Source organism: Rhincodon typus, chromosome 24, assembly GCF_021869965.1.
Source record: "Rhincodon typus isolate 14 chromosome 24, sRhiTyp1.1, whole genome shotgun sequence".
NCBI lineage: Eukaryota > Metazoa > Chordata > Chondrichthyes > Orectolobiformes > Rhincodontidae > Rhincodon > Rhincodon typus.
Genome location: NC_063355.1, coordinates 14,400,599 through 14,412,777, shown reverse-complemented (window position 1 = coordinate 14,412,777; position 12,179 = coordinate 14,400,599). Strand labels below are relative to the sequence as shown.

At 39.9% G+C, this 12,179-nt stretch overlaps 1 protein-coding gene across 1 annotated transcript in view; it reads left to right on the top strand.

Annotated features, from left to right (window-relative positions):
* Nucleotides 1-12,179, top strand: part of ksr2 (kinase suppressor of ras 2) — a 302,030-nt gene that overhangs the window by 185,902 nt on the left and 103,949 nt on the right. The window contains exons 8-9 of the mRNA XM_020528680.2: nt 2,274-2,341; nt 6,337-6,455. Coding sequence (XP_020384269.1) covers nt 2,274-2,341; nt 6,337-6,455 — 187 coding nt within the window. The remainder of the gene's footprint in view (nt 1-2,273; nt 2,342-6,336; nt 6,456-12,179) is intronic.

The window sequence follows — 12,179 nt, the reverse complement described above, 5'->3', positions numbered from 1 at the left end:
TTTTTAAAGTGAAGTTGAGGAATAAATTAAGGCTTTGCTTGATATTTGAAATAAATACTTTGGATGTGTTATGTAACAGGGCCCTGTTTTAACATTTCACACAAAAGAAAGCACCTCAGATGCTCAGTCTTTTGCCTGATGGTGAGAGCACCACTCTTTAGCCATGCCTCACATGTGGAAATCATTTTAATATAAGTGGATAGGCACAGTCTCACTAAAGTTAGGAAATAAATAAAATAAAACATGGCCTTCCATTCTTGACTAACATGTACATATGACTAAATGTAGTGTTTTCTCATAGAATCCCTACAGTGTGGAAACAGGTCCTTCGGCCCAACAAGTCCACACTGACCCTCAGAGCATCCCACCCCTATAACCTACCTAATCTACATATCCCTGAACACTACAGGCAATTTAGCATGGCCAATCCACCTAGCCTGCACATCTTTGGACTGTGGGAGGAAACCAGAGCACCTAGAGGAAACCCACACAGACACAGGGAGAATGTGCCCGAAGGTGGAATCAAACCCGGGTCTTTGGTGCTGTGAGGTAGCAGTGCTAGCCACTGAGCCACCATGCCACCCTATGTCTAGCCCCTGTCTAACCAATGTCTATCTCCCAAGTTTGTTTTTATTGAACAGACTGACGATGAGGAAGTAGTAAAATTATATTATGTCTATGATTTTTCAAACGATGAATTACAAAGTACAGTATTAGTTGTATCGAGAGGAGGCACCAATGGCTTGTGAGGTAGGATAATCAGATTGCATTCATTTACTCTGAGTACACGCTTGCAAATTTAACCTTAGAGAGCATGTTGTGACATCCAAGGAACACAAGATAAATTAGACTCAACATTTTTAATTTAACATCAGCCTGAGTTCAGACTGTATCACAAAGGGTGACGAAGTCATGCCGAAATCATTTGTGCTGTTTATTCCCATGTTTGCAATTTTCCCTTGGATGTTAGAGGATGAAACTCCTTACAGTTGTTCCTGTTTTGCTGTGATGCCATCTGATGTCCACAGCATTTCCCAGCAATGAATGGGGAAAAGTTAATGAGTTAATTTATACCTGTGTAGTATTTGAAGCCCTGGTGTAATCAGATTGGTGTGTCAACGCACTACTAGTAGCAAGGAATTATATCTTTTTTATATCTGCTAAATTTACATGTAGCAATTTACCTCTTACCAGAACAATCAAAGAACAATGCACTAATTCATACATTAGGTGACAGAGGCATTAACACCTCAGCAAACTTTTCACCACTCACTCCACGAAAATCATATAAGCACATTATCCATTTTGTCAGCGTGCAGGGTATCAGAGATAGCATGCATGTGGCTATCCCTACTCTTACACCAACTCAACATCTTAATGAGCAGAAAAGAACACCTGTCACTGGTTTAATATTTTAAGACAAGCGGCCGCTGATTTATGGTGGAACATACTAGCAACATGTTGAAACAGTGATTCAGATAGTTGCATAGATCAATGAGGCTGTCATACAGTATACATCTGCCAAAATACTAAAGCTTGCAATAGGTGTCAGTTTTGCCATTGCTGAGGTCTTAGCAGGTGGATAAATGGGTCCAGCTCTGACCATTGGCAGAGCAGGACACTGAGCCCTAGATACATATTTTGAACTTTAGGGCGTACTATTCCGAACACACACAGCTTAGCCGCACAGCACAAAATTAACAAATTACCTCCTTATGTCTACTCCTTTCCTGGTTTGGAAAACTGGCAGATTGAATGTGATTGGTGTGTATGGAACTGCAATGGAGAGGTCGTCTTCCTATATATCATCCCATTGACTTGATCCGGGGTAGAATCCCAGAGTTCCCTATCTAGATCAGAAGCTAGAATATGGAATGGAATTCAACTACCATGAGAATCTGCCCAATGCCCTCCATCCTGCCATTTTCCATTGGTTTTGGGAGACATGGGCTGGTATTCTGACTGACCTTTCTGTTTCAATGTGGGGGAATAGCTGATGATCTTTCCCAGAGGCGCTGGCTTGGCCCAGTGTGTATCATTTCAAGGGAGTAATTGGTGAATACCTAATAGGCCAATCTGCCATCACTATCAGCAAGTGGATTGGCACTGTATTTTTGGGAAAATCTAAACACATGATGAACCAAGCTAGCTTAAAAAATAGACAACCTTTAGAAAGTAGACAACAGAGACAACTATGTAAGCATGCCATTGACGTTGATCTAATATTAAATCATGTTCCTGAACAAATATTTCGATGTTCCTTTTTTCTCCAGATTAAAATGCCATAACAAATGCACCAAAGAAGCCCCACCTTGTCATTTACTCATCATTCATCGTGGAGGTGAGGTTTATATATTTGTATTTTGTAATATTTACTTCTGTTTTGACTTTGAAATGTTCCACTCGTTGTATCTCTGTTATTAAAAGCTGGAGACAAATAGAGTGATTATGCCACTTCCAATTTTTATCATTCAAGTTAAAAAGGACTTTGTTATTTTTGTATGTTCACTCTCTTCTGTCAATGAGTCACTGGGACCCTTACCAGTTCCCTTTCCTTGCTTTCTTCTATTTAAAACATGTAGCTCATTTGCGACTAACTCTGTGAGGGCTTTAGCTCAGATTTGAAAAACCTTCTGCATTTATTATTAAGAAAATGAATTGAATTAACTGACTGTTGTTTCTTTCAGTTTTGTAAACAATACAAGTGTATTTTCCTTTATGTTAAATTATGGATTTTATTAAGTAAGGCACGGTACACAAAATTGATTTTAAGATCAAACAGAACCTGCTGGAAGTGCTCAGCATGTCTAGCATCTCTGTCAGTGTTCACATCATTAGTCAACATCTGGGGTCTACACATGCACAGTAAACGTAGAAATCCAGAAACTGCTGTCAGTAATTTTATTCATCTTCACAGGGTATCACTCGAAAGCCCCTCAGACTATCAGTTTCAGTGTATAAGCGCTTATAAAGACTACACCTTGTTGAATGAATTAAACTGAGTTTGTAAATGTGTTTTAAGTTTATAATTATTGCTAAAAAAACCTTTATGGCCCAGAAACCAAGTTTGTTGAACACAAAGTTTCTCCATTAGGATAAAAGTAACCACATTTTAAAAATAATACTTCTAAAATGTTGTTTATGAAATATTAGCTTGAAACTTTATTATGGATGTTTGAACCAATATTTTATTTTGCTATCTCTAAAACCTAAGTAAAAATAAACCAGTGCATTTCTCATCCTGATTTGCTGTCTATAAGAAACCTTCAATATTATTGGCTGTTTACCCTCCTGATGACACCATTGTTGATTGATGTCTCGAAATTCCCTTAACTTGGTGCCAGATTTTGAACTAATGCCAAAATAGGGGAAATCCACACCACAGAGATTGCTGGACCTTGGTGAGCAGCTTTTGTGAGGTCAGTGGTGAGTGCTGTCACTTTGCTACTGAGCATCAAATCCAGATCACCATGACTATCAAGCCGTTGTACTCCCAGCTATCACTATTCATGAGCATCCTTGTGCTAAATCTGACTCCCTCATTTATGACTGCACTACCATCATAAAGAAACCAGATCCAGTACAGTGCCCATCCAGTACTGTAGCATTATATATGCAGCCTCATTTTGTTTGCTTTGAATAATACTTTCCTAACCATGCCTGTAAAACTCAAATGGAGCAAGCTAAGAAATAAAATCCATTGTTTAATCCCTAAAGCAAATGTTAAATAAGAAAAATAGAGCTACTTTGTTTCAAAGTCATTGGGCAAATGTACCCAAAATCAGCTTTTATCATCTGGGCGTTAATTTGAAAGCTATAAATGCAAACTTGCAGTGATTCCAGATGCTTTTTATCCTTGCTGCCTTTGTAAGTAGTAATTGAAACTAATCAAACTACAGTTATTTGTGTAAATGCAGCCCTGAGCTCTGGCAACCTGGTCCTTCAGGCTGGAATAGCAATTTGCACTTTTGATGTTATTTCTTTGCTTGCTCCATTTGAGTTTTACGGGCATGATTAGGAAAAGTACTATTCAAAGCACCACTGCCTGCTTGAAAAGTCGCTTGTAAATCAGAATACCAAGATCTATTCATCTCAGCATCTGAGATAGATGCACGTTTGCAATATATCTCCAGCTTCCCATGAATGGCATGTACAATTAGAGGTCCATGAAGTCAAAACAGCTCGGTACAACTGCTTTAATAGACATTTCACCAATTCTTAAATTATTCCAACCACAAACGTTTTTTTCTATTACATGGCCTATAAGTAGAGGACTGAAGATCACTGACCAGGGTGGAGTACCCCTATTTGCAGAGATTAATGCACAGGGTATTCCTCCAGGGAAATTAATAAATGTCACCAACATTGCAAAACTTATGCCTCAGTGATCCAGAGATTTCCTGGCCAATCTATAGGAAAATTCTAATCATCTTTTAGCTTTAAAAGAATGCATTTAAAAATTCAATTTGTTGACCTACTCTCTCTTTAGCAATAGATTTATCAAAGAGTCATACACCATGGAAAAAGAGCCTTTGGTCCAACCAGTCCTTGCCAAATATAATCCCAAACTAAACTAGTCCCATCTGCCTGCTCCTGGTCCATATCCCTCCAAACATTTCCTATGAATGTACTTATCTAAGCATCTTTTAAATGTTGTAACTGCGCCCACATCCTCATGAAGTTCATTCCACATGTGAACCACCTTCTGTGTAAAACATTTGCCTCGTACGTCTTTTTTAAATCTCTCTCCTCTCACCTTAAAAAAGTGCTCCCTATTCTTGAAATCCCCCATCCTAGGGAAAACACACCTGCATTAACCCTATCTATACCCCTCATGATGTTACAAACCTCTAGAAGGTCGCCTCTCAACCTCCTACGCTCCAGAGAAAGAAGTCCCAGCCTATCCAGCTTTTCTTTATAACTCAAAACTTCCATACCCAGCAAAGTCCTGGTAAATCTCTTCTGAACCCTGTCTAGCTTAATAATATCCTTCCTACAACAGGGCGACCAGAACTGGACACAGTACTCGAGAAGAGGCTTCACCAATGTCCTGTACAACCTCAACATGACTTCCCAACTCCTATACTGAAAGGACTGAGCAATGAAGGCAAGCGTGCTATATGCCTTTTTAACCACCCTGTCTGTATGTGACGCAAACTTCAAAGAGTTGTGTACCTGAACCCTTAATCCCTCTGTTCAACAACACTATCCAAGGCCCCACCATTAATTGTATAAATCCTGCTCCTGTTTGCTGTACCAAAATGCAACACCTTGTATTTGTCCAAATTGAACTCCATTTGCCATTTTTCAGCCCATTGATGCATTGGATCAAAATCCCTTTGTAATCTTAGAAAGCCTTCTTCACTGTATACTATGCCACCAATTTTGGTGTCGTCTGCAATCTTACTAACCGTGCCTTCTATATTCTCATCCAAATCATTTATATAAATGATAAACAAAAAGGGACCCAGAACCGATCCCTGTGACTTCAAACAGTAAGTTGAAGATCCCATGATGCAATTATACAAGCAACTGTGACCTATAGTTTTATTTTAAATAATAGTTAGTTTCTACAGATTATTTTTAAAAACGCAACTGGAAAATATTGGCCATTGCGTGTGGGTCTTTTGATTAAGAAATGCTTAGATACCAGAGTAGAAGCAAGCTGCCTTGAAGTTTTGTCATGCTCGTGAAATGCATTTGAATTTGTACAAAAAAGTTGCATTTAAAAGCCAAATTGTAGCCTGCTAACTCAGGGAGCCATTTTGAAAACTCTCCTCACCCTTTAGGCTCTGAGTTCATAGAAAATTAGTAATTAATATTGATAACGGAATAATAAAATTAATAGTTTCCCTGCACCGGAAGGTTCCACTTTGAATTTTAGATCAGAGTTCATGTAACCCTAAAGCAGGGATTTCCAAATGTTTACCCACTGAGATTCCATTTTTAGGCTTGAAAGTTATCACAACTTCTTGTGAGAACTGGAGAATAGTGAGAACATTTTTGAGAATGGGTGGGAGGGAAAAATGCATGAGAGCAGGGAAGTGGAGTTTGGGTTGGCCATTGCTATAACAGAACTTGTGAGCTAAAAACTTAAACTGGTAGCCCCACTGGTACCTCAGACTCCACTTTGGGAAACCCTGCCCAAGGGTAGTTATTCGAATAAATGAAACTGATTTTCTAATCAATGGTACCTTGTTCTTTGAGGGTTTTGATATGGAGAGCAAGCATTGCTAGTAAGCTAAGTGACTAATTATGGAATAACTCACTAAGTCATATATCATAATGGTAATATGTATAGCTTTTTCCTCACTTGTAGCCATCTCTGATTTTCAGCAAGACTTGTGCGAACAGAATCTGTGCCATGTGATATTAACAATCCACTTAAGAAGCCTCCTAGGTACTCTGATCTGCACTCCAGCCAAACACTGCCTAAAACCAACAAAATTAATAAGGTAGGTCATTATACTTGCTTATAGTTCACCTACAACAGGCAGATGTGTCAGTAAAGGTATTGTGATTGAATATTACACAAATAACCATGATATTTTTGGTAAAAATCAGGCAGGCAATTCATAATTTTAATTTTATGCCCAGGCATCCGGCTTTAAAATCTACTTCTGTGTTCAATGCACTGATATCTTAGCGGTGAATAATCGTCATTTATGTCATTTATTCAACAGCATCAGCTAGTGTTTGCATTCTGGCTTTAATGCATTAAAGTATTCATGGTATGTGATCCAACAGAATATGGCACCCAGCCAAAAAAGAGATATTAGGACAGGTAAACCAAAAGCCTGGTCAAAAATATATGTTATGAGGAATATCTTAAAGAAGGAGAGGGAGGTAGATCGGTGGAGAGGCATAAGGTTATAATTCTAGAGTCTTGGGCCAATGTAGCTGAAGACATGGCCGCCACTAGCAGGAGACGGAAATCAGGGATGCGTAAGTATCCAGAGTTGGAAGAGCAAGTAGATCTCAGCAGGCTGTCGGGCACAGGAGATGCCAGAGCTATGGAAGGCATGAGGGCTTAGAGAGATTTAAATAAGATGAGAATTTCACTTCCATTTCCTGTTCCCAAATCTCCTGTGACAAACATAGTTCATTTTGCCCTGTCTTGCGTCAGCAGTTTGAAAAACAACTTAAATGCAATTTATTCTGATTTTTTGTAAATTGTTTGGTTATGTGGTGGAGAGAAGAATCATAGAATTACAAAATAGGTATAGCACAAAAGGACACCATTTGGACCAGTGTCTGGCTTTCTGAAGGAGCAGTATAATTAATGCTGTTTCATTTAGTAAGTAATTAATAATTTCTTCTGAAGTTTGGGTTGTGGGAAACTCAAAATTCAGAAAGTCCTGCTAACTCTTCTAGAATAGAAAAAGATGCGTTCTGTTTTATTTCATTGTCGTTCTGGTCAAAATACCCTTCACAAAATATAAGAAGCTGCTGAGTTGAAATTTCTGAAAGAGAAAATTTGGTTTGAATTTGTGAGAAAACAGTTTAGATTAATTGGGCTCACAGAGTGGGAAAAGCACCGAGAGAAAACAAAATTTACAAAGGACAAACTTAATTGTTGGACTTTTGGCACAATCTTATAGTGTTGTGAGAGATGTGGGTTTTGGCGAAAAGTGTGGGGAAAATCTGGTTACCAGTGTTGCAAAGCCCATCCCAACGTTGAGATCTTTTAATGCCATCTTCTGTGTTTTTCACAAGTGGTGCGAGATTATAGTTAGGCAGAGGTGACATAGCGATTGACAAGGATTGAAACTTGTTGAAACCTACCTGCCAGCTCACAGAATCCCTGCCATGCCTTGTCTTGCCTTGCCACTTAGCACAATCACAAGAACAAGCAGCTTGCCATGCTGCTGAGAGCCCTCAATCTGGAAGGGCTCACATCTTGCTGTCTAGCAGTGTACTGTTGTCAGTCTCAGATTTGTTCCATGTGCCAGCAGCTAACATGGCAAGTTCACTGCATGTCTAGCAAGCAGGCAGCCACGTATTCAACTTTTAGTCCTTCCTGGGACTTCTGCAAAGTTGTGAGGTGCTCTCCACAGTGTGTCTACCCACGATTATAAGTTTTTCATAAGGTTTCCCCTGTGGTGTCAGTGTCTGAGCTGGTGGAGGTACAGCCTTGCCAAGGCTTCCTCTGAGGCCTCCATACTGTCATCATCATCATCATCATCAGAGATCCAGGAGGGCATTCCTGTGGGAATTGGGCATTTCTCCACAGAAATTCTGGGGGTGCTCGCAGAACCAGCAGAGAGAGGAGATGCCAAAGCCCCGTGGTTAGGTGTGTTGTGCATGATTGACAACATGGTTACTGGGACAGTAGCAACAGAATGAGGGAAGGTGCTTAACCATTTGGCAAGATATGGATCTCCCAGCACCCCCCACTGGAGCAGGCCCAGTTTTCTCCAGCGTGGGCCAGGGTTTTCGTTTCATAGGACACACCCCCACCCGCACCCCCACCACCATTACCACCTGTATGGGCTTGCTCGGCCCTGTTACGAACTGTCTCCTGTAACAACAGAAAGTGGGGTCATGAGTGAGCTAACAGTGAGAGGTATGGCTGTTGGTGCTGGTGCATATAGCTGTAGGGTGGAGAAGCTTTCTGAACAACTGAAGAGGCAGAACAGAGGGCATGCAGGGTTAGCAGTGTGGGAGGTTACTGGTGGGGTGGTGCTGAAAGCGAGTGAGGGAAGGTATTGCATGCAGTAGTGGAAGTGGCAAGAGACTTGGTGGAAGACGCGTACTGTAGCAGAGATAGAAGAAGTGTGAGGTGGCAGAAAGCACAGAGTGGCACTGACCCTGGCAGAGCAGAGAAGATCACTGAGCTACTTGCAGCACTGCTGGCCATTAGTCCGCACACCCTGGAGACAGGTGGCAATTTCAGACTAGGTGGCAGTAGTTTGTGGCATGACTACTTCTGCTGGTTCTGATGGATGAAGACACATCTCATCTGGACCAACCCATCCATCAGGACCTCAGGTCCCTGTTAGAGAATCACAGTGCCATCATCCCCTTCTCCACCATGTACTGACCCAATCCTTGATCAATCAGGGCAGTTTCAGAATGCCACTGCTCATCCAGGTGGAGAGTGGCCTTTTCAAAATGACATGGACATAAGGCATGCAGTCTTTTGGCAGGTATCCGCTGAATGACATGTTGTTGTGGGAATGGCCATTGTAAGATGGGGCAGAAATCGGACATGGATGTTGTAGGGGCAATGTAAGTAATTAATGAGGCAAGTTGGATAAGATAATGTGAGAAAACCCACTAATTGAACTTAGACTTAGCCAAAACAATGCAAGATTCAGCCTATTGTCTTTTTCTTTATCCTTCTTTATTTGAGGAGTTAGATGTCTACATAAAGCTTCTAGCTATATTATTTCTGTGCTTATTATGTTGTTTTTAACAAAATGTAATTGTGATTTTCCACTCTATTTGATGATTTAGGAGTTTTCTGCTCAGGAAAATAGATTGATGTGATAGTTCAGGACAGTGTCAAGCTATTTTGGCTGAGCTGTTTCAGACATAGATCTGACCTATAAAGTTACCTCTATTGAGTAAGAAATGCCTTTTTCCTAAAATATTTCTACAGATTTAGTTTGGGTGCATGATAAATTCGTGACATAGAAATGACCACAATTTATGACCTACCAAACAGTTGCAAAATGTTTCAGGAAAGTTGCGATTATACATAAATAGATAGCTTGTGATATGATCACTGTGACATTAGTGATTGCTTTCAGTGGGTAAATTAAGCTATCTTGAACGTTAGACTTGCTGAACTACACAATGTGACTGCTATTCTGGCATTCATGAAACGAGCACAAACATTCTCCAATATGAAACCTCAGATCTGTAGTAATTGTAATGAGGTCAGCCACATGGACCTCATAGAATATGAGTTCCCCGATTGGGGCTGTTAATCTGCTCCAATCAGGGAGCCCCAGCTGACAGATATAAATAAAAGTTTCAGAGGTTCAGCTCACTCTGAGAGATGGCTCTGAGGGAGCTGGATAAGTGTCAAGGGCTCTCCAAGTGTAAGTACAGAGTAATTTGATGACAGGATACCAGCCTCTGTGGAGGTATTCCAATATCAACATCCATTCCTAAACGAGATCATCTGTTTGGGCATTGCCAGGTCTATCTGTTTCGGCTCTGCCATTCCATGTCGCTGACACTGTCTAAAACAAGTTTGTGATGAGAGCTCCCAAATTAAGCTATTTCAATTCTTAACTCATTCCAATATGTTTTTACATAAATCCTGAATTCAACCGACTCTGTCCTTACAATTATTCCTTCCTAATGGATAAATTACCCTCTACATGCACCGGAAAGATAGATGCAATATTTGTTTATGCCCATTAAACTGGCAATACATTATCACAGTATGCCGACTATAATAACTTACTGCTGCTGTACTGCATAATTATCATCTGAACAAGGGGAAACATTCTATAAGGTCTTGTTCAAGTTGGCTTGGTGCTCTCTGGAAGTGAGTGGGGCGTTAAATATAGGTTATTGAGCAAATGATGGTCTCCCACTGAAACAGCGACTGTATGTCATAAATCTAGTGCCACCGCACTGTGTATTCTGCCGTTAGTGCAAGTAAACACTATCAAACCTAGAGAGACGGTGGTTTGTTATAATCTACTGATGTTTTCTGGCAAGGCCCTAAAAGCTACATGGATCTTTGATATGCTTATTTTTATGACAAGGAAAGTCACACAGAGAAGCAAGCATGGAAGCAGACAAACCACTAGCCTGTGTCTCTGCAGTTTCAGTGATTTTTTTTCAATTCTGATGTGATGTTTAGAATGGCAAAATGCTTAAAAAAAAGAATAATTGATATATTGTTCCAAACATTATAACAGACCTCAAGCTCAAGGGAATTCATGTAAGTTATATCAATTCTTTGGAAATGTCTTTGACCATATTTATATCTATTTTTGAATCATTGGTTATATTTCCACTTTTTATTGGAAAAATATTAGTATTTTCTCATTTTTATTCTAAGCACAGATAAATGCTTAAAACAACTTAATAACTTGATTTGATAAAGCAAATAATTTGCTTTCAACACATTCTATAGTTCACACGTTTTATGAAATCGGACAACTGTCTTGCCGCTTAATCACTTTATGTCAACTGCTGCTAAGGTTCCTCAGGCGTAATTATATAATTTAAAGTATAAATCTCAGCTTGATCTTCAAAAACATCTTTATACGTGATAGAATTTCTGTAAAATTACATCAGATCGGAGCGACATTTTAAAAAGCAAAAATTCTGTTGCTCTGTGAGCTACATTAATGGGCAAGCACTTAACACTGTCATTTATTACTGAATTCAAGCTGTTTCTTGCTGAAAACAGGATCCAGGTTGCTACAACTTCTTATAGTTATGAACAGCCTGGAAAGCAGGAAGAAGTTTAGCAGAGTCACTGTACAACTCACTGAATGACATTGAATCACGATAGTGAATGTAATTTGTATTGTCAAATGCACTCCAAGCTTATTTTGCTTTGCAGCTTGGATAATATTTAGTTAGTACGCTGAATCAGTTAAACTGTAAAATGAGACATGAATAATTTACAAAGGTGATATTTTTCAGGAAACTACTCCTGAGTTGTACACAAATCTGTTTAACCATCTGTGGAAGATAAAAATCACAGATGGCAGTGCTAGCTTATAGTCATGTACATCGTTATTGCTAAAAAATAAACAGTTTAATGTGGATGCAGTCCTGGCGTTTTTTTTTTACGAATGGAAACTTGTGATTGCAAGCAAAACCTGTCAAACCCTTTATAATTTAATGGGTGGCTTGTAATTCTGTAGTGTCTGTTAACAGCCTTCCCCTCTCACCCCACCCCACCCCACCCACCAACAAAGTGTCACTCGAAGTTAACATCTCACATCAAGGTGTGGTCCTTGCTGTAATGTCTATTCCTCATTGTGTGGTGCTAAACACTGATTATATAGAATCCCTATAGTGTGGAAACAGGCCCTTCGGCCCAACAACTGCACACCAACCCAGACTCATCCCCCTATCACCCACCTAATCTACACATTCCTGAACACTATGGGCAATTTAGCATGGCCAGTCCACCTAGCCTGCACATCTTTGGACTGTGGGAGGAAACTGGAGCACCTGGAGGAAGCCCACACAGACAC